This window comes from Diceros bicornis, chromosome 33 (genome assembly GCF_020826845.1).
Source record: "Diceros bicornis minor isolate mBicDic1 chromosome 33, mDicBic1.mat.cur, whole genome shotgun sequence".
Lineage (NCBI taxonomy): Eukaryota > Metazoa > Chordata > Mammalia > Perissodactyla > Rhinocerotidae > Diceros > Diceros bicornis.
The window spans coordinates 31,181,019-31,207,886 of NC_080772.1; the positions used below are offsets into that span (position 1 = coordinate 31,181,019).

Sequence of the window (26,868 nt, forward strand, 5' to 3'; positions counted from 1 at the left end):
GCACGGTCCGTTGTTCATTTGCCATTCGACCTCCGCCAGGGCCTGGTCGGACGGAAACGCTCCGCCGGCTTTATTGTCGGCTCGTTATGTGGCGGAGCGCGGCCGTGTAACGTGCCTCTCGGCCGCGGCGCCTCGGGAGCCGGCGGCGGCGTCGGGACTCGCCGGCGCGCCGGAGGAGGGATATCTGTCGGAGGGTCGGTGTGCGCGCGCGGCGTTCCAGCGGGGCAGCCCGGGGCCCCGCACTCCGCCGCTCAACTTCGGAGGCCCCGCGCGGCCCGGCTCGCCGCTCGCCTCCCCGCCGCCCGCCCCCCTCTCCGCGCGGGACGCTGCCCGGAGCGCCGCGGGGCGGGGGCGGAGGACGCGGAGGCGCCCGGAGGCGGCGGCCCGGCGGGCGGCGGCGGACGCGTGAGGCGGCCCCGGGGGCGAGCGCGGGCCGGGCGGCCGGGCGGGAGGGCGAGGCCGGGCCCCGCGAGAGCGGAGCGCCGGCGCGGGGGCGGGGGCGCCGCGGCGGGGAGCGCGCGGGACGCGGCCCGGGGCCGGGCGCGAGCGGGGCGCCGGGCGGCGGCGGCGGCGCGCGCCATGTCGTTCAGTGAGATGAACCGCAGGACGCTGGCGTTCCGAGGAGGCGGGTTGGTCACCGGCGGCGGCGGCGGCGGCGGCGGCTCCGCGAACAATAACGCCGGCGGGGAGGCCTCGGCTTGGCCTCCGCAGCCGCAGCCGAGACAGCCCCCGCCGCCCGCGCCTCCGCAGCCCAGTGCGCGGGGGGCCGACGAGGAAGCGGAATTGGAGGGCCTGGAGCCGCGGGACCTGGAGGCCGCCGCCGCCGCGCCGGCCGCCGACGACGCCAAGGAGCTGCTGCTGCCCGCCGACGCGGGGGCCCCCAGCTCGCTGGGCGGCGGCGGCGGCGCGGGGGGCCCCCTGCTCGCCGAGAGGAACCGTCGGACTCTGGCCTTCCGCGGCGGCGGGGGGCTCGGCAACAATGGCAGCAGCCGCGGGCGCCCCGAGCCCTCGGCGTGGCCCCTGAGGCATTTCAATGGGCGCGGGCCGGCGGCCGTGGAGCTGGAGCTGGACGCGCTGGAGGGGAAGGAGCCGGTGCCGGACGGCGCGTCCCTGAGCGACAGCAGCGAGGACGAGGAGGAGGGGGCGAGCCTGGGCGACGGCAGCGGGGCGGAAGGCGGCAGCTGCAGCAGCAGCAGGCGGTCGGGCGGCGATGGCGGGGACGACGCGGAGGGCAGCGCCGCGGGCGCGGGCGAGGGCGAGACTGTCCAGCACTTCCCGCTCGCGCGCCCCAAGTCCCTGATGCAGAAGCTCCAGTGCTCCTTCCAGATCTCCTGGCTCAAAGATTTTCCCTGGCTGCGGTATTCCAAGGAGACTGGCCTTATGTCGTGTGGCTGGTGCCAGAAGCCCCCCGAGGACGGGGCCAGCGGGGACCCTCCCCAGGTGGGGCACGACGAGCTTTCGCGAGGCACCCGCAACTACAAGAAAACCCTTCTGCTGAGGCACCACGTCTCCACCGAGCACAAACTGCACGAAGCCAACGCCCAGGTACGGTAGCTCCTGCTCCCACTTTTCAGACCTTTTAGGGCAAGATTTGTCCCCTTAAAACCACTTTCCTGGGTGAAGGCATCGTTCCCGTTGGGAGAGAGGTGCAGGGATCTTCCGCGTGGGGGTTTGGAGAGGCTGGGAACAAGTTTTCGAAAGTTATCAGCGTTGGGGGCGGGGAGGGGGGTGGAATGGCAATTTTCTAATCGCAGCGCTGAATTTGGCTTATTTTTTTATGACTCAGATTTCTTGGCCCATCAGATTAAATCAAAAGGAAAGTTTAATAAAGCGAGGTTGAAGGTTTTAACCCTAAAAGGTTGATTTTGCGGTCGAGAATTTTATTTGCTGTGATTTTAGAAAAGCTGCCTTATGTTCGTAGTCTTTTAGCGTGCTGGTGGAAGTAAAATCTGGCACATCTTTGAAGAATGAATTAAACAGTTTCCTTAAGGTTTGACGCTACCCTTTTCAGGAAAACATCCAACCGAGAAAATTCTATCATCAGGTCAGGATAATGTGAAATATGGGAGTAGTATGTAAATATAGAGGAAGCTATTTGGATAACACTCCTTTTTCTTGTGAATAATTTTACTAAATTCATCTCCGTTGAACTTCTTGTTGAACTTTCTTACCAAAGGTGTGCCTTTGGTAAATTATTGTAGTTTTTACTTGTTTCCTTCTACCCAGATTTCTGTGCTGAGATTTTCTATAATCCCTCTTTTCAAAAAGTTTCTTATAAATGCAGTTTACATTAAATTTAGCATATTAGAAATGTTTAATACGAGGTTGTTTGTATCAAGTAGTTGATTTAGACTGGTAGGGAATATATTTACCAAACTCCTTGAAATTGTAAGTTACAAAACAAGTAAGCCATATTTTAATTCTTAGTACTTGCTTTAATATTTCCAGTCTAAAGATAGTAGTCTTAGCATTTCAATAATCCCTTTTCAAGCCAAACAGATGTTGATCACTCCTCCTTTTAAGACTTGTAGACAATCTGTGGTGGTGGATGGAATTCATTCTTTTGTATTGGTAGCCGGTCATTGGTTTTAGAGAGGCAACTTTCAGATATTAGTCCCTCTGTATTTTTATTGGAGTGATCTTGCTGTTCGGAACTCTTATACTGGAGTTAATTAGGCACTATCCAGTAAGTCCGTAGCACAGATGTTTCTCAGAAGTTAAGGCTTTAAAGCATAGGGTTATTTTTCCCAGTGGACAGTGGCAATAGGTTTTGCACAAATTTTAGTTGCCTAAGCCCTAGAAGGAAGGTCACTTAAAAATATAAGGCCTAGAAAGCTTAAGTAAATTGTCCTAAGTCTTAGAGTCCTTAGTGACAACTGAGACTAGAGCCTATGAGGAATGTTGTAATGGAAAAAGAACGGGTTTTGGAGTAAATCTGGGTTCAGATCTCAGCTTTCTGCAATTACTAGCTTTGTGAGTTTGGGCAGTGGAGTGAAATAGAACTAACAGAAATAGAACTAACATTTCCTTGTCTTCCATATGCCAAACACACCTTTACCTTACTCTCCAAAGTAAGTTCCCATTTTACGGAAGAGGAGTCTGAGGCTCTAAAGGGTTAAGTAATGTATTCTTGAAGTTATTTAGTAAGATGATGGAGGTGGGGGACTTGTGAAAATGAAAGTGTACTTTTCTAAATAATGGTAGGTTGGTTATTTAGAAAATTTTAGAAACACAGAATGAATTTTCTTGTTGTACGGTGGACCAGTTTACTCCTCATATCAGCATCTTCTCTCCCTGTAGGCAAATCTGAATGGGAATGCAAATTATAATTAGCTGCTTAGTGAACCTGAAATCAGAGGAAGGGGAATTAGTTGGATAACCTTATAATAGACTTAGCATCCTTCTCCCCTAGGCATATATCTGGATCAGGAAATTCATTCCTAGGTAAAACCTTTTCTCAACTTGATCTCTGAATTATCCCTCCCTTCCCCTTTGTCTCTTTGAAACTCCCTTTTTATAGATACAATCTGCAGACCATCTTTCTCTTAGGACATTCCTTCATTAGACTGAAGACAGTATACTTTAGTAAGGCATGTTTGTCTAAGGCTATGTATTGGTTCCCTTGATTGGATTTTGGATGTTTCCACTCTGAACTGATCCTAATCATTTCTCTATTTTCATTCTAACTAACCTTAGTTTGGGGTGTTACTTTGCTGTTGACCCCTGGTACCACCTACATAATCTCTTTGTCTTGTTAGTATGAGTGACAGTTTCAACTGACTTATTTCTTCCTTTGGGCAGGGTTCAATTTTTTTTTTCCACTGCCCTGTAGCCTTTGATACCTGTAGGAGGCAGTATAACACAGTCTGTAAGAGCCTTCTTGGGCTTAAGGTTAGGAGGACCTGAGTCCTAATCCTCTACTTTCTTGGCAGGCAAATAAATGAGTTAACGTCTAGCTTCCTCATGTATGCAAAGTATATATGCCAGCACCTAATCACTTAGTAAACGATAATCATTATTGTGATCGTTACCCATTTTCATCGCAGATAACTGTCCTATAAGAAGATTGTGTGTGTGTGGCCTGGTACTTCATGTCTCAGTGTTACCAGTTCTGTCAGTTTGGGAGCCACTTTACCTCATGGAATCACTCTTGATTCTAGAGAGCAATCCAGTTCTCCTTTTTCGTACCTTCAGAGGCTTTAGCCATCCAGTTCTTTGAACATCCTGAGACTTTCTCATCATGCATGCAATTTTTCTCAGCTTCATGAAGAATATCTTGCATTAGTTTTCTCCTGCCTTAAAAGTATTGAAATGAGAGTCCTGAAGTTCTGCAGGCAAGAATTCAGTTTGAGGCCGGGGGCAGTTCATTCTATTTGCCTCACATACCCTTTTTTTTTTTTTAAATTTCAAGGAGGCTTGTTTGAGAGGAGTTGGGCCAGATCTTAGTATGTCACTAAGAGTTACCTTTCTTTCTTGGACTTTCTGTAAGAAAAGTCCTTTTTCATTAATTCCATGGAGGTAACCAAAAAATTGTAGCGGATACTTAAAAAGTTTGATATTTTTCTGTTAATCGGATGTTGGTTGTTAAGGAGTGCTCATGGGAGAGTCTAAATATGCTTTCGGAATCTGTTCTGAGCCTTCTATTTCGGAGAAATCCCTGTATTCTTTATAAGGATGTGAGTATAAGGATGTGCAGGACAACAAATAGTTTTTATTTTGAGTGACAACTGACTGTATCTTCATAGAGTCAAGTTCAGTGATTAGCTCATACAGGATTTGACCGTTTGGCTCAAAGGACTTTAAAATTGCTTTAATAATAGTGATTACCAGTGTATCTTGGTTTAGATCACTTTCTACCCAATTGTGAAATTTTTGTAGCCTAAATTACACATTCTGTCAACTCTTTGCAGTTTACTAAACCTAAAACAAGCACTTAAATGTGTTATTGTTATAGATTTAGTTATCTACTTCCCAGAAAGTAGACAGCTGAATTCAGATCAGTGATCTGATTGAAATTACAAATTGTAGTATGTTGAGGTCAGTGGCTAAAGCAAAGGTGGGACAGATGTACCAGCCCTCTTTGCATTTGGCAAAAATAAGGCTCAAAGGTTTGTTTTTAACAATTGAGGAAGAAAGTCTGAAAAACCTTCCACTAAGAAGGAGAAATAGATATTAAAGATGAGCCTATGGCCCATTAAAAACCATTTTGTCTAACTGTATAGGTTCTAACATTGATTGTGTTCGATTCAGTAAGAACGGGTTCATTCCCTTGTGTTTTTCAACTTTTTAGTAGTGTGTCTTGGACTATACCTTATAGTGTATCTAAGATTGGCTTCTTTGTGCCCTTTTAATTTACTTACTTAGCAGATGCAAGGCACTGGAGATAAACATATAAGTAAGAAATTTTCTCTGCCCTCAAGGAACTTGTAGTCTAGTGGCGAGAGACAGATGTGACAATAAAATGATAGATACCATGTTAGAGGTGTGTTCAGGTTATAGTGAGGACACTAAAGGAAAGAAGTCATCAGTTCTGCTTGTGAAGGTTAGGAGAAGCTTGTAGAATTGGCTCCTGAACTTAATTGTGTTAAATGAGAATAGGTGTTGAACAAGGAGGGGAGGGCACTCCAGGCACTGCATTTGGAAGCAGCACGAGCAAAATGGAAATTGATGTCTTGATTTGTCCGAGAAGTGGATAATTTGGTTGCTGAGCAGGATGAAAAATCAAGTTTGAATAGGTAGACAGACTCCAGGTTATGGAATATCTCTTAGACAGACTCCAGGTTATGGAATATCTCTTGTCACGCTAAAATTGGATGTATTTTATTTTGTTAACAAATGGGCAAACTATTTAGCAGTTTTAAAGAAAGGAAAATTATGATGAAACGTGTATATGTTGCTGTTTAGAAGCACCTGTGTAGTGTGTGTGGGTTTTGAGGAGAGAGCTGGTAATAAAGCATATCTTCGGTATCCAAAGTTGGCTGGATTTTATAATCGCCTGAAGATTTCCACCCGAGACCTATAGATTTAGAATTTCTGGGGATAGTACTCAAACTGCAAGAAAAGATGCCATCACTTTAGGAGATCGTAGAGGTTATCAGAGTATTGTGAAGGAGACCTTCTGTCTTTCTCTCCTGGCTGTTAGAGTTTGTTGGTACCACTAGCAGGCATCTATTGGGCATCACGTTTGCTGTGGCCTTGTTTGTCCTCATTCTAGAAATTGAATTTGATTTTTCTCTAAAATTTGGATTTGGAAGTAGAAATTGATGTTTTGTTCTTTCAATATACTGTTCCAGTGGGTTGCTGCAACAAAAGTAGTAAAGATTTTTATATTTTTAATGCTTTCAGTTTACACTTTGATATTTGTGTTGGAAATGTCTTTTTTCCTGCTAATCCCTTTATCAAAAGAGAACTATAATTCTAGGTAGGGAAGTAAATACTAATTACTTGTTGATTTTTAGTTAAATATATTTTCTTATCATTTATGGATTGACCACAGATGAGCTCATTGTTTACAACTGAAGTTCTCTCTCCCATTCTCCCCTCAGAAGTGTGGGGAGACTGGGTTGTGGTTTTGGATTCTCTACGAGTTGGTGGCGTTAGCTAGCTCCCTAAGCTAGAATGCTGAAGACTCTGTGATTCCCCCTCCCCATCTAGTTAATCCCTCAGATCCTGCTGATTCTTACCTTCCAAATATGTTTTCAGGGTCTGCCTCACCTCCTCTTCCTCCCATTAACATTGTCCCTCCTCCCTAGTTAGGGGCCTTGTTTCTGGCAAGTATGTTACACTGTTAACAGTAGCTTCCCCATGTCACAGTACCTCTAGTCTTAGTTCCCTGATATTAACCCTCCACTTTGCCACAGTCATTTTATATCTGCTAATCCAGTCAGATCACTGTGCTCCTAAAGCTCTGTAAGGCACCTATAACAGTGGTTCTTAAACTTGTGGGGAGTTCAGTCTCTTTTGATTATCTGATGAAAGCTGTAGACACTTACCTCCAAAAATATTCATAAGTGCATATTTGCATTTCTTGAGCTTTTTTTGGATCAGCTTGAAGTTCTTTCATAAATCTGAAATTGTGAGGCTGCTGTAGACCATCTTGGCTCTTTTTCTCATGCTGTCTTATGTGCTTAGAATGCTCATCCTCCCATCCCACTCTTGCATCCTTTAAGGCTTTGTTCAGATCTTTCTTCCAAAAAGCATTTCCCCCACCTCCAAAAAACTGGATTAGATACACCTGCTCTCTGCTGTCGTTCCACAGTTGTATACTCTTCAGTACCTTAAGAGTCCTGCCCAGTAGGGTACCTTCAAGTTGGGAACTATACTTACTCATTTTGGGTCCCCAGTGTAGAACCTGTTTAAGGTAGGCATTCATTTAATGCTTGTTACATAAACAAGTAAACTCAGGATTTTTCAAGCTTTAGTACCTTTTTCCTCATGAGTAAAATATTTACTATTTTTAGCCTCTCTGGAAATAAATTTGAAGATAATGTGTTATGAGGATTTTAACTAAATAGACACCTTTCCATATTCTCTTTAATTTTGGAAGAGTTAATTCTTAGATCTCCAATTGTAATTTTACTTATGGGCATCTTCACAAATAAAAAAATTGAGGACTTTTTGTATTTATAGAATCCCCAGTGTAACAAACTGTCTGATTTTAGAAGTCTGAATGTCCATTTCCTTAAAATCTCCTGGTTAGCCAGTTTAGACTAATGTCTGGGCTAAGTTGTGTTTTCCTTTTTGGGAAAGAGAATAGAAAAAGTTTCCCAACATCTGAAAGGACCAGTTCTGGAAATAGTTAAACCTTTTCATCAGTATATTTTTACTTATCGGTGATAATCTCATATTATCAATATACTAAGAGTGGACATGGAAAGATAAGGAACCAAAAAGACAGAAATGACTTGAGTTTTTTGGGACCTACTCTAAGATTTGTCTTCAGAACTAACAATTTCTTGATTTATTTGGTTCAGCAAATAATATTGGCAATTTAGTTTAGTTCTGTGTGCTTATTTAGCTCTGTTTTACCCAAATCCTCAAATAATACTCCCCTTGGAGAGTATATATACTCTTGACTTGTAAACCTTTCATTGTGAAGGGTATATTTAATAGATGCTACAGAAACATGGCATGGTGCTCTAATCAGTAGTGAAAAAGAAATTGCTGGTGTTGCTTGTAAAAGCCGGGAACATTACTGTTCTTGTACAGTAGTAATGAGAAAAAACAGTGGTTGAATAGTTGTGTTTGATTTGTATAGTTTGTGTTAAAATAGAATGGGCAGGTATTTTGATGGATAGGCTTTTGTCTGAGTTATTTTTAAAAATTAGGACATTTGGTCTGATAATGGCAAAGAATTTCAGAAATTGGGGCTGGCCCAGAAAATTCAGAACAAAGTGACCATAGCCTAAAATGACTTACTACCGTTAGACATGGCCACCTCCTTAAAGTGTTTTGAACTGCTTGATGTATAAACTTAAGGCAGTTCTTGACTTGTGAATGCTAATTCACTGCTTCCACAAACACTTCATGATGTGCTGCCAAATTTTGATCAGTGCTTACAATTTTTGCTTTTTCCGAGCTCGTACTGTTAGAGCAGTACCTGTTGGAACTTTGAACCAAGTGAGCTTCGCTGGGCAGGGACGGCACGCATGAGCAAAGCTTAGTTTCAGGCCTGCCTCGGAAAGATTCCTAGTTCAAGTTCGGAAATTTCTGTAGTGAATAGAGAGCATAAGCAGAGAGCATAAGCAAATTAGTAAAAAGTCTTATTCATATAGTCTCCTAAAAGGGAATCAACTAAACAGTATGATGCTTTTATAGAAAATTACACTGTAGCAATAATTATTATAGACGTTTTTAGTATTAGTTTAGTTCTACATCTCTTCACACAAGTCCTAAATATTTTCATTCCCCTTTGCTAAATGGTTTGAAATTTCACAACATACAGTTAATATACAAGATCTAAGGTTAAAACATCTTTTTTACCTCACTTCTTTCCTCCACCCGACAAAAGCAAAAATGTGGGACTTACTCATGAATTATTTGTTTTCATTATTTTACTCCAACCTTGGCTATTACCAGTTTTTGCTGAGGACTGGATGTTTTGGTAGGAGGATAAAATAGCTAATTTAGAGCATGGGATATTTTGGTGTGGTAGAGTGAGAATGTAGGGGAGGGAGGTGATGGAATATAAAGGCATTACGCATTTGAGGTACTGGGGGTGATAGGAGGCTGCCAAGGCTCAGTTGGAAATGAAAAAGAAATTCTCTGCTTTCCGTGCTTCGTTCTATAGTGATCATATACCCCAGATTTGCAGGGTTATCTACTGTTTCATTATCCCTGTGAAATACTAAAGTGTCCTGGAATTCTAATATTTTGGTTCTTTCAGTTGGCTTCTTATATCTGGAAGCAGAACAAAAATTCTTAGATGGACCATGTGACCTAGCTTAGTTTCAAAGAGTTGGGGTTATTATATGTATGGCCTCCTGTGTTCAGAACTCAGAATTAAACTTAATATTTTTGTAATTTAGCCATACTCATGATGAGGTTAAACAGAGTTTTGGGATTGTTTAGGAATCTCACCACCATTTAGAATATTGTTTCCATGAGAATTCTTTTGCAATCTTAACAGCTGCGTTCTCTACACCTGTCTATTTTTTTTTTTCCTAATTCCCCCTTCCTCTCTTCTCTCCAGGCATATCAGTCCTCCCAGCATTTTTACAATCTAATATGCATCTTTCCATGTTTTTCCCATGCTCATATATTCGTAGATCCGTATGTGTGTGTCATTATTTTATAGAAATGGCCCGTTTAAATTAATATTTTGTATCAAAGAAAATGCGAATTTTTAACACCCAAATAAGGTCAGCATTTTCAGTCATCTTTTCTACAGAAAAGTCTAAGCAATTTTTCTATTAGCAAAAATGATTACTTCAGTTATCTAGCTAAGTTATTAAACAGTGTGCCAGGCACTTCTCAAGGTGCTGCGAGGATATGTATCTCTGCCTTTAGGGAGCCTTAATTATAAACATTCTGGTACTGCTTTACAGTAAGAAAAAGACTCAGGGATGGTGATCAAGGCCATACAGTTAACAACTGGTGTAGACAGCATTCCGAAATCTAGATCGTACTCCTTTATTCTTGCTGTTATATCACACAACCTTTATTGTTTTATAGGACATTACCATAACTTGAGTGATGCTGAACAGAACTATAATGAATACTTACAACATTGATAAGAGGGGAAATTATAAACATTAAGAATTTTGAGTTCAGGAATTTTTACCTTACAGTTACCATTTATGACCCTAAAGAGAGAAGACATTTTGAAAGTCGATTGGGAAATTATATAACTGGATATTCTTGTAGTTGAAGCACATTTTCCTATTAGGGTCTTAACTTTATCTCTAGTTAGATTTAATTAACTTCATTGACCTAAACTATTTGATTCAATGTTCGCCAGGACTTAAAATTTGCCTTTTTAATAGTGTTAAATAGGATGAGAAGCCTGGCATATTGTAACTTGAATATTTTAAGTTCAGTCAGAAAGACTGCTGCATTCCTATCAGTTGAAGAGATAAGGCAAACTAATTTGATTCCTATAAATGAAAGTTTCTCTTATAAAATAAAATGCCCATTTTAATTTTAAATAATTCTTAATCCATGTTCTTAGCTTATATTTGGAAAGAATAACATGATACATGTTGTTTAAATGAAATCCTGCTGATCCTCATCCAGATGTGTTTGATTTTTCTTATAATAGCAATGGCTTGCACCAAGCTGTTCACTTCTTTCCTCTCGATATTTGGGATTGTGAACACTTCAGTCTCAAAATACATAATGATTACTAACAAATTAGGATATGATTAGTGCTTTAAAAAGTTATATTGATGATATTTGTTTTCTTGGTTTGGAGGCTTTAAAAAGTAAATAAAATTTAATATGTTTTCCATCCAATTACAGGAGTCAGAAATACCATCAGAGGAGGGGTACTGTGACTTTAATAGTAGGCCAAATGAGAACTCTTATTGCTATCAACTTCTTCGACAACTGAATGAACAGAGAAAGAAAGGTATTCTTTGTGATGTCAGCATTGTTGTGAGCGGAAAAATCTTTAAAGCTCATAAGAACATCCTGGTTGCAGGCAGCCGTTTCTTTAAGACTTTATACTGCTTTTCAAACAAAGAAAGCCCTAACCAAAACAATACTACCCATTTAGATATTGCTGCAGTTCAAGGTTTTTCAGTCATCTTGGACTTCTTGTATTCTGGTAACCTGGTGCTCACAAGCCAAAATGCCATTGAAGTGATGACAGTGGCCAGCTATCTTCAAATGAGTGAAGTTGTTCAAACTTGCCGAAATTTCATTAAAGATGCCTTAAATATAAGCATTAAATCAGAAGCTCCAGAGTCTGTAGTTGTGGACTATAATAATAGAAAACCAGTTAATAGAGATGGTCTGCCTTCATCACGGGATCAAAAAATTGCCAGTTTTTGGGCAACAAGGAATCTTACCAATTTGGCAAGTAATGTAAAAATTGAAAATGATGGTTGTAATGTCGACGAGGGCCAAATAGAAAACTACCAAATGAATGACAGTAGTTGGGTCCAGGATGGTTCACCTGAATTGGCTGAAAATGAATCTCAAGGTCAAACAAAAGTGTTTATTTGGAATAATATGGGATCCCAGGGAATTCAAGAGACTGGCAAAGCAAGGAGGAAAAACCAAACTACAAAGAGATTTATTTATAATATACCACCTAATAATGAAACAAATTTAGAAGATTGCTCAGTGATGCAGCCACCTGTTGCCTATCCAGAAGAAGATTTGTCGTTCATCAAGGAAGAACCAGGTAAATATTGTATATATAAAGGTATCTCATCAGTTTTCATTCTAATTCTAGTTCGATATAATCTTGAAGTATATTTTTTAAGTATTTTTTTCATTATGTAAGTAATACACATAAGTAATACTAAATGTGAATGTTAGAAGAGGAAGAATCACTCAAACAAGCACATAATTTTGGTATACCTTAGTTTTTTCTCTAGGCATGTATATGTGGGTTTCTCAAAGGTTGTGTTAATAATCAGGCATTTTCCTTTATTGTTATATGGCATATGGACTCTGTGTATAGTTCTTTGACTTTTCTGATCTTTGGCCTCGGTGCCCACTTTTTTTGCACCCAGTGGTGGGAAAAATAAAATCTTTAGTTGTAATATATATTCAGTTGGTCATTTTAGAACCTTTTTGAGACCTAGTTAACATTCTTTTTTTTTTTTTTTTTGTGAAGAAGATCAGCCCTGAGCTAACATCCATGCTAATCCTCCTCTTTTTGCTGAGGAAGACCGGCTCTGAGCTAACATCTATTGCCAGTCCTCCTCGTTCCCCCTCCCCCCCAAGCCCCAGCAGATAGTTGTATGTCATCGTTGCACATCCTTCTAGTTGGTGTATGTGGGACGCGGCCTCAGCATGGCCAGAGAAGCGGCGCGTCAGTGCACAGCCGGGATCCGAACCCGGGTAGCCAGTAGCGGAGCGTGAGCACTTAACCACGGGGCCGGCCCTAGTTAACATTCTTTACTCTAATTTTTTTTTTGTAATTAAACATTTAAGTGCTTTATATAATTTTGCAAATGATAATAGGATTATTCTTGTTTGTTTAGAGCTACTTACTGTTCTATTCTCACCATAAATCTTCCAGAAGCTGGAATATTTTAAGTTTGTCCTGCTGTCGCCTTATTTTCATTCTCATTTGCATTACTTGAGAGGCCTCTGAGACCTTACTTGTATACATTCCTTTGCGGATATATTGACAAGATTCTTAGCATATCACATTTATAGTGTGGGTTTTTTAAAAAATGGGGTAGGGGACCATTGTTGAAGAGTGTAAATAGAAAGATTTGAAACCTTTCTTTACCTTTAATTGCGTGTGCCTAAATTAATTTTATTTGAAGAAGCAGCCCAGTGGGTTTGAGGTTTTCCTATACAGACCCCAGACTGTCCACCACTGTCATTCATGATTTAATGTTTGTTTTGCCTCAAAGTTCTGTAACTGTTCAGTGTCTGATTTACATGATGTTGATCATCTGGGGATGGAGTACTTTCTGTTAAAAAGAATCATTGTTTTTAGTTCCCAAAGGGCAAAATGCCATAGTAATCCTGTGAAATGGTTCCTCTGGCTTTTTTAGGTTTGGGTTTAGTGTTCGTTGATAGAAATTTTACATACATTAAATCAGCATGCATGCATAATGAGTACTATTTACTGATCTTTTCCCTCACACTTATCAAGTCTTTAGCAATAAAACCTCAGAGGCAATTTCTTTAAAGTATTAAGGGTAGATAGACTTTCTTAACAGCACTTTATTTTGGCTTAATTTTTAATATAAAAGACCTTGAAGCAATTGTCAAAAATTTGAGCTATGTTATCTTTCTGCTACATAGATTAATCATTTAGTTAGTATGGTGGGAACCCTAAAAAACATTTAGTGTTTTTTTAAGTACATATACAACACACAATTTAAGGAATAAGCAGATTTTGGAGGGTAGTAGTTGATTGGCAAAACTAATCAGAGCTACCCCATTCTTAAAATTAATGCCCCATATAATTGGAGTAATTCAAAGAAAAGAAAAACACTAATATTGAACCCCAGTTTGCACTTTCAAAAATAATTTTACTTGCGATTACCCTAGCAAGCACCCCTAGCTGAGGTTGTATCAGTGGACTAGGTCTATCATAAATTAATTTTTGGTAGTCTAATATGCTTTCAGTTTCTCTCTTATATCTTATAATTTTAATATGTCATTGGTATCACTTTGGTAACTGATGAACCTTGCTTAACTCACAAGCTTGGTTGTATCAGTAAGGTACTACATTCCAGCTGTTAAAATTTTTACAACTTTTTAGTGCCTCTAAATCCAACTTCATTCAGTGGCAGAAAATGAGTCTTATATAAGAGTATTAGGGTTAGGACTTAATATGATATAGAGCCAGGGGTTGGCAAATTTTTACTGTAAAGGGCCAAACAGTAAATATTTTTGGCTTTGCTGGTCATAAGGTCAGTTATTTATCTGCCATTGTAGCATGAAGTCAGTCATAGGCAATATGTAAACAAATGGACATGAATGTTTCCAGTACTTTATTGCCAACCCTTGGAATAGAGCAGTGGGTCTTAATCGTGGCTGCTCCTGGCATCACTTGGGAACTTTACAGACCATGATGATTTGGTCTCTCCACTAGGGATTGCAATTTAATTGGTCTGGGATGTGGCCTGATTATTGGAATTTTTCTAAGCTCTACAGGTGATTATACTGTGAGTCAAGGTTGAGATCCACTAATAAGAGGAAAGAGTCCACACTGAGTCAGGATTTGAAAATGAGCTCTGCCGCTTACCCTCTATGTGACCATGATCAAATTAAGTTAAACTCTTACCCTCAGATTCCTCATCTTTAAAATATAGTACTTATTTTATAAGATTATTATGAAAATTAAATGATGAACATAAAAGCACAACTATCTTGGTCATCTTAGTCCCCCCCTTGAAGTTGGGAAACTATTGAGGTTATTTAAAGTCAGTTTTCCAGTGCAGTGTACTTTCTACCAAATTCTAGATAGATGGTCTCAGAGCCTCAGCTTGACATTTTGTTGAAATATTTAAAAAAATACTTTTGAAACAGCCTATTCCAGTGTAGGTTGACTGAGTATTAGGAAGTTATTTTATATTGAGCCAAAATTTGCTTCTCTTTAACTTCCTAATGCTGCCATTTTGAGTAGTAAAATCTGCGCCTAACCTCTAATCTCTCTAATCTACCTGATAACCCTTCAGATAGTAGACATTTAAAAAATTCCCCTAAAGTCCCCTCCTTCTAGGCTGAGTGCTGTACCTCCTACCTTGTGAATTCCAAACCCTTTTACTGTCTTTCTTATAGTCTTACATAGCTTGTTTCACCCTCAGATTTTGTGCACAGAATTGACTACAATTCTGCAGGCAAGTTCTGACCAATGTATAACACAGTGGGTCTGTGCTTACTAAGGTTAAGGCCTTTCTCAAGGTCATTCAGCCAGTAAAAATAGAGGCAGGTTTCATGTTGAGGACTGTCTCACATTAAAACCTTGCCATTAATAAACTAGTAGACCCAGGTTTTAAAAAAATGAGTCCCTTTTAAAACTTCAAACATTTTTATGAACCCCACATCACTGGTTATACTTTAATTTCCATTTATCGAGAAAACAGTGAAAAATTTCAGTAAAATAAATGCCTTTAAATGAATTTAAAGTTCTATACCTAAACTTCTGAAAAGTCATAGTGAATTATTCATTTAGTCTACAAGCAGTGCTTGGCATCGTATTTGGATTTGTGGATCCCTTGTAGGAACTGTGACTTCCCCAGATTTTTAAGCCTGCAGTTTGTAAACCACAGCTCTGAATGATGTTGTCTTCTTGCCACATGATGTTGAAGCTGGTGTTTGGATGCCTCATAAAGAAAGGTTTTAAGATATTGAGATAAGAAAGTATACCCACAGATATCAGGGATTTTATTCAGATGGTAGTTTTTCAGTCTTAAAGAGGCTAGCATATCTGTTATTTGACGCACCACTGGGATTCGCTTCAAATCATTTTTGATAATCATGAGGATACTTGAAAGTAGAACTCAGGAAAGGTGAGAAACTTCTTTTTTACTGTTTTATTGGGTTTATGGGATAATTGTCAGGAAAAACTAAATTCTGGGTAATAAAATAGGAAAAAAAGTGTCATTAATGAATTGCTGTGAATTTCAAATCATTGTCTTGGTGATTCACAACCGGAAAATAAATTTCAGCCAAATAAGGTAAATAAAAGTCTAAGATTAGAAATGAAATTTTAGAAGTAAAAATAATGCCTGAAATGTTTTAGAAAGTGTATTCACGTATGTTGTTGCTTTTAATCAGAACGAGTCAGATATTAATCCTGTTTTTGATCTTTTGATGCTCTGGACCCGTATGGAATATGGTTTTCTGAGTCTAGATTTTTATAATATTTATACCAGTCACACTAGCAGGTTGCACCCTTTGTAAATAACTGTACTTTGCATGTATATACATACATTTTATTTACATGCATACATAGCTCATTTTGAAACAAAGATTTTGAAATGGCTGATAAACAGACTAGCAAAATACAAATAAAATTTAGCAATAAAGAAGTTTTGTGCACTTGTTAAGGGTGTTAATATGGTGGCTCTAATTAAGCTTTTAATTGGCTCTAAGATACTAAGCAGCCTCTCAAAAGAAGGAAACACGCCAGGTCTGCAGGATGATAGACTTTTCTGGTACTGAATTCTGAAAGGAATTTATCCAGTGGGGTTTTGTTTAGTTGACACCATGTAGTATAATGGACAGTTTCCTCAAAAGCATTTTCTAGTAAATGCAGCAGTAGATTATATCATTAATTTTTATATTTATTTATTTGTTTGTTTTTTGTGAGGAATATTAGCCCTGAGCTAACACCTGTTGCCAGTCCTTTTTTTGCTGAGGAAGATTGGCCCTGGACTAACTTCCATGCCCATCTTTCTCTACTTTATATGGGTTATATGGGATGCCACCACAGCATGGCTTGACATGTGGTGCGTTGGTTCGCGCTGGGATCTGAACCTGCAAACCGCAGGCCGAAGCAGAGTGCGGGAACTTAACTGCTATGCCACCAGGCCGGCCCCTGATTTTTGTATTTAATAAAAGCTAATATAATTTTGTACAGATGATTGAAATTTTTCTTAATGCCATAAAAGTATTCAGATGCAAGGTGGTTTTAGTTGATTGAAGGATATAGAGTTTTTTGGTGTGTGTGTGTGAAGAAGATCGGCCCTGAGCTAACATCTGCCAATCCTCCTCTTTTTGCTGAGGAAGACTGGCCCTGGGCTAACATCTGTGCCCATCTTCCTCCACTTTATGTGGGACGCTGCCATAGCATGGCTTGACAAGCGGTGTGTCGGTTCGCACCCGGATCCGAACCGGCGAACCCCGGACCGCTGCAGCGGAGCGCGCGCTCTTAACAGCCCATGCCACCCGGCCGGCCCGTTTTTTTTGTTTTGTTTTGTTTTGTTTTGAGAAAGATCAGCCCTGAGATAACATCCAATGCCAATCCTCAATCCTTCTCTTTTTGCCGAGGAAGATTGGCCCTGGGCTAACATCCGTGCCCATCTTCCTCCACTTTATATGGGACGCTGCACAGCATGGCCTGACAATCGCTGCGCGCCCGGGATCCGAACCCGGGCCGCCAGCAGTGGAGCCCATGCACTTAACTGTAGCGCCACCAGGCTGGCCCCAGTTTAGAGTTGTTTTAAGTAAAAATTCTTTTCTCTGATCTACACTTCTGGTGGAAAAACAGCTTTACAACATTTGTAAATTTTTATTAATCTTTACTTTAAGTAGAGTTAAAAATCAGGTTTAAGCTTTTCATTTTCAATTTGTATAATTGCCATCTGGTTAAAGAGCATATAATTTGAGTATTTAGAAAACAAGTCTGAGAAAAGAATGCTCAAACTAAATATCCTTTAAGATATCCTTATGAGTATATTTGAAGTAATGAATTATTACTTCTAATTGCAGTAAACTCTTTAATTAGAGTTATCTACTAAACAGTACTTCTGCCTTCTGTGTTTTGGGTGATAATTAATATTTGGCGTTACTTTCAGATGTTTCAGAAACTTGAAATGCTTCCTACATGATCAAATTTTTTAAATTATTACATTTTTACAATTTTGAAAATTGGCCAGATTGATTTGAGACTTCCTAATATTTTGACCATGCCATATAAATTTACTGTATGAACTATTTAAAATATGTTTTAAAACCATGAAATTTGGGCTTTGGACTCAGTTCTGACACTTAACTAGCCTTGAGTGTATCCCGTATGATGTCTCTAATGGGAAAGAAGGAGGGAAAAATTTCATAATTCTGCATATTGAAAGCTGTAGAAACTACCCAAACCTTTTTCTTAATCATTTTGGCAACAAACCTGATACCCAGTTGGCAACAAAACCAGCTATTTGTATTTTTTACTTAATTCCTTATATATGAATATCCATATGTTTTGTTGCAGAAATACTGTTTTAGTTACAGCATGCTACCCTACACCCCACTGGGGGTGTTGCAGTTATTACTTTTCTAAAATCTGAAAATGTCTGCATTCTACATCTTACCCCAAGCGTTTCAGGAAACAGATTTATGGACCCGGATTAGTTTTCTTTCTCATGAGGGATTCCAGATGTTCTGCTCTACCTTTCAGGCGTTCTTTTGGTTGAGTATGCTATGAAGGATGAGCTACAAGTGATAATGTTAAGTCATTTTTCTTAGAAACTGTTATAGTCGGGTATTAAATGGTTTGAAGACCTGATGCTCATTTTAGAAAATAATTGTCCACCAGTAGTTAAAGGCTGTAAAATATACCAATACATAAGATTCTTCAATATTTAATCTTAAAAGGATGATAAGTAGGCAGCTACAGTCATGGGTTGCTGAACAACGGGGATACATTCTGAGAAAAGTGTCATTCAGCGATTTTGTCAAACGAACATCATACAGTATACTTACACAAACCTAGATGGTATAGCCTACTAAACACCTAGGCTATCTGGTACTAATCTTATGGGACCCCTGGCGTATATGCAGTCTGTCATGGACCAAAATGCTGTTATATGGCACATGATTGAATATGGTAGTAGGAATATTCTGCCATCTTTTTTTCGCTTCCTCTTTATTTTTCCTCTTCCTAGTGTTCCTTTCCTTCCCTGTCTGCCATATTTGACCCAAGAGATGGCTGTACTAATGATTATTACCTATAATTTAGGAACCCTAAGGAAATAGAATTTGTGGGCCGGCCCCATGGCTTAGCGGTTAAGTGCGCACGCTCCGCTGCTGGCGGCCCGGGTTCGGATCCCGGGCGCGCACCGACGCACCGCTTCTCTGGCCATGCTGAGGCCATGGCCCACATACAGCAACTAGAAGGATATGCAGCTATGACATACAACTGTCTACTGGGGCTTTGGGGGAGAAAAAAAAAAAAAGGAGGAGGATTGGCAATAGATGTTAGCTCAGAGCTGGTCTTCCTCAGCAAAAAAAGAGGAAGATTAGCATGGATGTTAGCTCAGGGCTGGTCCTCCTCACAAAAAACAAAGAAATAGAATTTGTGTGGCCAGACTAAAGCTGGGTACTGAAGAAGCCTTGTGTGGATCAGTTATAAAAGCATTTTTGTGACTTCTGCCTGCTGAGGGTATTAAGTTGTCTAAATCCTATAAGTGTCAATCTGAGCATTTTTATAAAACTGAATTTTTGATTTTTCTTCCTTTTTTTTTTTTTTTTTTTTGGTGAGGAAAGATCAGCCCTGAGCTAACATCTGCCAACCCTCCTCTTTTTGCTGAGGAAGACTGGCCCTGGGCTAACATCCGTACCCATCTTCCTCCACTTTATATGGGGCACTGCCACAGTATGGCCTGACAAGCGGTGCGTCGGTGCGCGCCCGGGATCCGAACCTGGGCTGCCAGCAGCGGAGCGCGAGCACTTAACCACTAAGCCACTGGGCCAGCCCCTGAATTTTTGATTTCTGACACAGCCTTAATATACTGGGGTGACCTGATAGTGTAAAATTTTCATTCAAAGCTTACTCTCCAGAAAAATATGTTATAACCAAATATTATTTTTCTGGGACTCCAAAGTAGCTTTCCACATCATAATATAAGAAGAAATTTGGTAATAAAATTTTTATTTAAATCCAAGAAACTAATAAGCATGCCATATGGTGTTGATGTCAAGATTGAGAAGAGTCCCTTACCTGGACCTTGTTCGCAATAGGATGGCTGTCGGGTAGAAACATACCCAGTGCAATGTGATAAATCTTAAAATAAGAAGTATGGCAGGGGGTGCAGTGGGAGGTTCCTGACTGCTCAGAAGAGTTGGAGGAAGCTTCATAGAGAAGGCAGCAACAGAGTTGGATCTCATATGGTGTAGCGGTTTGCCCAGAGAGGGAAAATGGCATTCACTGACTACAGGGTGGCAAGAAATTGGATAAGTGGTAAAAGAATAGAAAGAGGAGGGTAGTAGGGAGATGAGATTGGGTCAATAGGTTAGCACCAGATTGTGATTCTCTTTGTTTTACATGGTAATAAATTGTGAGTTTTATTTTACAGGCTCGGAGGCAATGAGGGGTTTGAACTAGAGATTCAATTTGTTTATATTTGTCTTTAACACAAAAACGTTTGGATGGTGTTGTTTATGGATTGGAGTGGGGAGTAACCTGGAGACTTGTTACGGCCTAGTAATGGCAGAAATAACAGCCTTGTTTGAGTAGTGCAAAGAACAACAGCGGAGCCTAGTCTAAGTAAGACGAGGCAGTCACTTGACTTGAGTTTGGGCGTGAATGGAAACTACTATTTGTTGAGTCTAGGCTGCTACAGGAACTGTTAAGTGTGCTTTGTATAATACATTTGCAACTGAATTTACTTTCCACTGAAAGGGGGAAAAAACCCGATCGAATGAATGAAGAGAAAACAGTCTGTACCTGTTTATGAAAAAACAAAAGACCTTAGTTCTGAAACTATTTGTCTTCAGAGAAGAGAAACTTGATGCTGGTATATTTTTTTTATGAAAGCAAAAGCTAATAGATCTTACTGTAGAGTCTCTTAAGAGTTTTTGTACAATGGCATTTTAGTTATTTCTAAAACCTTGATTTCTGATGTCCTCATATTTCATTCTTTTCATGAATATTTGTGTTTTAAGAAAATGTGGATTAGTCTGCACCTCCCTCATGTCTGATCAGGGAGACATTCTTCCCAACATAGGATGGTTAGCACTCCCAGGCAGGTGCTGGACTGCTCACTCACCAGATGGTTTGGAAGCCTTGCTGGCCCACTGTGGTCCAAGAGAATCCTGGAACCACAAGCACCAAAGTTAACCTCTCTGAACGACACCTTGAGTTACATTGCACTTTATAATTTACTCAGTATTTTCATATACTGATGTCACTTTTCATAGCAACCTTGTAAAGTGGGGAAATATTGCTACTCTTTTCCATGTGAAGAAAATAAAGTTATGATTTTTGGGGGGTAGAGACTGAGATTATACCATTCTTTTTAATTTTATTTATTTATTTATTTTTTTCCCCCAAAACCCCAGTAGATAGTTGTACGTCATAGCTGCACATCCTTCTAGTTGCTGTATGTGGGACGCGGCCTCAGCATGGCCGGAGAAGTGGTGCGTCGGTGCGCGCCCGGAATCTGAACCCGGGCTGCCAGCAGCAGAGCGCGCGCACTTAACCGCTAAGCCATGGCGCTGGCCCAATATACCATTCTTTTTAATCTCATTCTCTTTGCATTGCTTATTGATCAGGTGTTTTTAAACCCATGAGTAAAATATCATTTTTAAAAATGCAATACATGGTTAATCAGAATTATAAAAAAATGAATTCTAAGGAGGTTGCTTTAAAGATAGACAAGTGTATTACTATAAAGAACAGTGATAGCTGATGCCTAGGTACACTTAAGATTTTGGAGATGGTTTTATTAAATGAAGAGAAAGTTAATAAAGTGAATGCTGGTTTAACACACAGTATAGGTAAGGTTTAACTTTGTTCATTTAGTAAAAAAGTACATCAAGTATCATTAGGAAAGTTAGCTTAAGATGAGTGTACTTTACTTCTGCGCTCTTGTTTGCAGTACTGCAAATTGTACGGTTGTTTTGATTGCCTGCTGTGTGGCAGGCACACAGGTTTTGTGCTCATAATATATTATCAGGAGGCAGTGTAATACAGTTTGTAAATAGTGCAGCACTCTGCCACTAGCTTAGCTTAGTTTCCTCATCAAGTTGAGGATAAGAATTGTCTTACTTTTATTACATCAATAGATAGTGAAATTTAAATGAGATAGCGTGTACAAAAGGACTTACTGCTTGATGCGTAAAATCTGTGTTTTGTTAGCGTGTTCTTTTGGGGAGAGGTCTGCTTTTACCTGTTCCCTGGGGAAAGACCTTTGTAAAAATGAAAGAAATTGTATGTGGCTGATCATTTAGCCCTGATCATTTCAGTGGTATTACATAGCACACATATACCTGCTACCATTCAGAAAGGTAGCTGTTATCTTGTGAGATTAATGTTTTAATAGCTCTTCGAAAAGGTCTTTTGTTGTTTGCAGAGAGATCTTAGCCTTTTTTGCTAACTTTAAATGAAGTGAAAAGTTGCCATAAGAAGGTCATGAGTGTCACAAAAGCAAGTATATTAGAGTTTATTTTTTAATCCTATAGTTCTAGAGAAAAAGATGATTAAGAATTAACTGCTTTTGCTTCCTAGTGAAGCAAAATTCATTCCTGTATCAAGTTAATGGTTGGTTGCCTGGCTCTACCCACTCACATCAACATAACTGATAAAAAATGAGTTGCTAGGTGGTTTGGCGGGTTTCACATAAGGTGCAGCAGTGATGTAATTATATGTGTTGATTCCTGAGTTAAGCATGCTGTTATGTATTGTCATCCTGGAAGAGCTCGCCTATTTTGAGATTTGTTTTTGATATCAAGAGCCAAGTAGTTGGTACTGTTCAGAGATTTAATATCTGTTGCATGGGTGTGATTTTGGTTTAGAGAGGAAATATTGTTCCCAGGAAGAATACATTTGCCATCTAGTACGCTTTTATGTTGAGATGCTCTGTACTTGGTGTCTATGTAGGATTAAACATCACAAATGAATTCTAATACTTTAGAGGTAGAGTAGGAGACAGGAAATGTCTATGTTAAGAACTAGCTGAGGAACACCCTGTATTTACAAACTTTCTTGGCAGAATTTTAAGAAATATCTTTTGAACAGACTCTACACTTTAGAATAATGACTTTTTAAAAAAGATATTGGGAAACCTAGTAAAATTTTTGGATAATGATTTAAATGTTATTTTTTGATTATTGAAATACATTTAACTTTTCATAGGAAAACAAAGCCACTAAATTTCAGTTAACTGTTTTCAGTTTATGGATATGTTTTAGTGTTATCGTACACCAGAAAACTGAGAAATTAGTCTTCAAATACCATTAATTAAAACTAGACTAGTAATACAGGTTGCAAAGGGCAGAATATTCAAGCCAACATCTGACAACATTTGTTGAAGAGCCTTTTATTTGTCATGCATTGTGATAAATACTGGGAAAATAAAACCTAAACAGTATCCCTGCTCTCAAGGAACAGGTGAAGGAGTCTATTTACTGTTCCTGCTTTCCCCTTCAACTCCTTGTTCATTGTCCAGACTTCCAGCCCATTTACTGCAGGCAGTGACCTCCCGTTCCACTCTTCTGCTTTACAGAGAGTGTAAAAGCCAGTAACTGGAATGTCCTCAAGTGCCCGTCTTCACACTTCCCTCTCTCTATACTGGTTGTCTTTGCTGTCGCTCTGAAGTGCTCAAATGTATGCTTCTGGATACCAGATTGCCTAGGAATCTTACAAAATTGATAATTCCTTCTCTTTGCAGTTTCTTCAATATCTTTTAACTTCTCGTTTTCTTAGTGACTTCTTCCTTTCAGTATTTAAATATGTTTCTTACTTTCACCTTAAAACTCTTTTTACTCTTATTTCTCACTCTTTTACAGCCAGATTTCTCAAATTGTCTGTTTTGTATCTGGTAATTCATCATCTTCAATTCACAACATAAGCTACTCCTACTCTTTCACTTGCCCCGCTGATCTGCCAGTGTCAGTCTCCCTGAGATCACCAGTTGACCACCTGGGTGCTCAATATTTACTGAATGAAATGAGAGGAATGCACATTTCAGTCCTCATCTTGAATTTCTGGCAGCATTGTCACAGTGGATTACTTCTTGAAATACTCTTTTGCTGAAGTCTTTTTATATCCTTTTCTAACTTATGCTAGGATTCCTCAATGTATTTGTCATAGGCTTTTCCTCACGGTCTTATCGGCTCATTCCATTGCTTTATTTACCATGTATATTCTGGCAACTCAAACATTTTTATTACTACCTCAAGCACAGATCTATAGCCTTTGGTACTGAATTTCTCCACTTGGAAGCTTAAACGAAAAAAAATAATTAAAATTTTGAATGTTTGCCATATGCCAGGCAAAGAGCTAAGCACTTTTCATTTATTATCTCATTTGATCCTTTAAGTTTAAGGGTCAAATGATGCTGCTGGTCTAGGGACTACACTTTGAGAACCTCTATGTTAGAGAGGCAAAATAACCTGCTTCACAGCTGTCACACAGCTGGGAAGTGGCAGAGCTGAGATTTTATCCCAGGCGGTATCTAGAACTTATGCTTTTAACACCATCCCTACCTCAAACATATCATACTACCTCTTTCTTAGGCATGTCAGACTCAATAAGTTCATAAACTAAACTTCCTAAACCTCCTATTCCCCCCAAAACTGGTCCTCTTCCAGGGTGCCCTAGCTGCCATTAGAATAGGCTAGAAACGTCCCTCGGTACTATCCCCCCCCCCCAATATTCAATCTGTCGCCAAGCCCTATCAGTTCTTTTCCCACACTTCCCAAGTTCATCCACTTTCCTCCACTTGCCACTGCCATCAAGCAAGTCAAGGACACCATCTGCTCTCACCTGAAGCTTCCTGACTGGTCTCCCTATATCACCTCTTGCCCTCCATTAATTCAATTATACAATACGAAGAATAGTTTTTAAAAGCAGATGAAATTAAGTCCCTGTTGAAAATCCTTTTACTGCTTTTAGAATAAAGCCCAAATCCTTACCATGGCCTATGGGGCTCTATATGACCTGAGGATCATTTTATACTGTTCTCTCTCTCAGTTGTTAAGCAATTATGTAATCCTACTGGCCTCTTAGTATATAAGTGCCAGATCTGTTCAGTGATTTTGTGTTTTAAACTATACACTAGAAGCATTGCTGGATAGTATTCCATTGTATGACTATACTGCAATTTATTTGCTGCACCATAAATTTTTTTGTCTTTTGTGAGGGAGATCAGCCCTGAGCTAACACCTGATGCTGATCCTCCTCTTTTTTTTGTGCCAAGGAAGATTGGCCCTGAGCTAATAACATCTGTGCCCATCTTCCTGCACTTTATATGTGACGCCGCCACAGCATGGCGTGACAAGCGGTGCTTTGGTGCGTGCCCAGGATCTGAACCCGCAAACCCCGGGCCGCCACAGCGGAGTGCATGCACGTAACTGCTTGTGCCACTGGGCCGACCCCATAAATTTTTTTTTAAGTAAGTATCTGCTTATGTAAAGATGAGGAGTATTTTTTTGTTTTTGTTTTTTTACCTCGAGTGTTGGGAAGCTAGAGCAGCAGTACAGGATGGTGATACCAAAGATGAGTCTCGAATGGGAGGTGGAGGAGAGAGAGTCCATAAAAAAGTGGCATTTTAAAAATATCTTGAGAGACTTTTAATTAATTTGAGAGAGAAGATAGGGAGATGATAGTACCAGTGGGGTGATGCTAGATTTGTAAGCAGAAACCTGAATATGACTTGTGTTCTAAACTAAGGTATTTGAAGATTATACTGAAAACTGTGTGAATCATTGAAGATTTTAAGTAAAGGAGCAACTTAAAATATATGTTTTATGAAGATCTCAAATACAGCAAACGCTGTATTTTGGAAGCAAGGAGAGCAAGAAACGGTTTCAGTGGTTCACGTAGCTAATCCAGGAGAGTAGTGATGAGTGCTTGAGTTAAGGCAGTGGTAGAGAAATGGAAGGGGTGGAACAGATGCAAAGGAAATTAGCAGATTAGAACCAAAAGTATTCATCTCATTAGTATGCCTTTTTTATGCTGCCTCTCCACATCCTTTCCATATTTCAAGATTTACCCTTGGGAATTACCTCTTCTCTGAAGTCTTCCTTTACTGTTCTAGCTTTAATTGGTCTTTTTCACTTCTGAACCAATACAGGAACAGTAATGTTTTATGTATCCTTTTTCAGCCATCTTTTGGGTGCTAGACACCATAATTGTAACACTTGGCTTGTATTACCCAATTGTCTGTATCAAATATATGATATAGGTGGATACATATGAGGAAACTGAGGCACATGCTCACAAGTCAGTAACAGGTGGAGCTAGGGCACTAAATCACCCTGGCTCTAAAGTTCATTCCTATGTAGTGCACTGTACTTACCGCTGAGTGTGCATGTGTTCTTGTGGTTGAAAACCATGTTTGATGCTTCTGTGCCTTGTAGCATTAAATACACAGTAGATATTCAATTCTTGGAGATACCCTCTCTACTTAGTCTGCATAAGAAACAATTCCGAGAAAGGAATGGTGTTTTGGGTGATGGCTATGGTGTGGTTGTAAATAACAGATTATTCTGTATCTCCTTTTCAGATCTGGATGGTGCTCTACTCTCAGGGCCAGATTGTGATAGGAATGTGAATGCAAGTTTATTGGCTGAAGCCAGCTCCGGTCAAGATGGAAGTGATGCTGGTAGGTACAGTAGAATTTTAACAAGAGTACATTCAAGAGAATTTGAAGATTGGGCAATATTTGTATACATGTTTATTAAGGACCTACTGCAGTTTCTTTCCCTTAACGAAAAGTATTATATGTAAATACTTTCAATCTGTGGTAGACAGATTATGTTTATGATACACCTGGGAAGCCTGGTAAGTACAAATGGATAGGTGTTTCTGGTTTGTTTGGGGAGTCATTTGTTTCGAGTTACTAAAACTCTTAAATATCAAAAGTAATTAAACTACTAGAGCTTGTGGCTTCCTGCTAGTATATAGATGGAACGAGAAGGGTAATTAGGAGAATGGTTGGCTAATGTATTTTAATTAGCTTTGATGTAAAATAACAATATGGTTGTTGATGGCTATAGAAAATGTTAATTCTAAATAGTAATATTTGTATCAACTGTACTTTGATCAAAGTGTCCTGCACATAAAGGCAA

General features: G+C 39.8%; 1 protein-coding gene across 1 annotated transcript in view; it reads left to right on the top strand.

Annotated features, from left to right (window-relative positions):
- Positions 1-503: 503 nt before the first annotated feature.
- Positions 504-26,868, top strand: part of ZBTB10 (zinc finger and BTB domain containing 10) — a 33,555-nt gene continuing 7,190 nt past the window's right edge. The window contains exons 1-3 of the mRNA XM_058528935.1: positions 504-1,545; positions 10,960-11,848; positions 26,304-26,402. Coding sequence (XP_058384918.1) covers positions 580-1,545; positions 10,960-11,848; positions 26,304-26,402 — 1,954 coding nt within the window. The 5' untranslated portion in view covers positions 504-579. The remainder of the gene's footprint in view (positions 1,546-10,959; positions 11,849-26,303; positions 26,403-26,868) is intronic.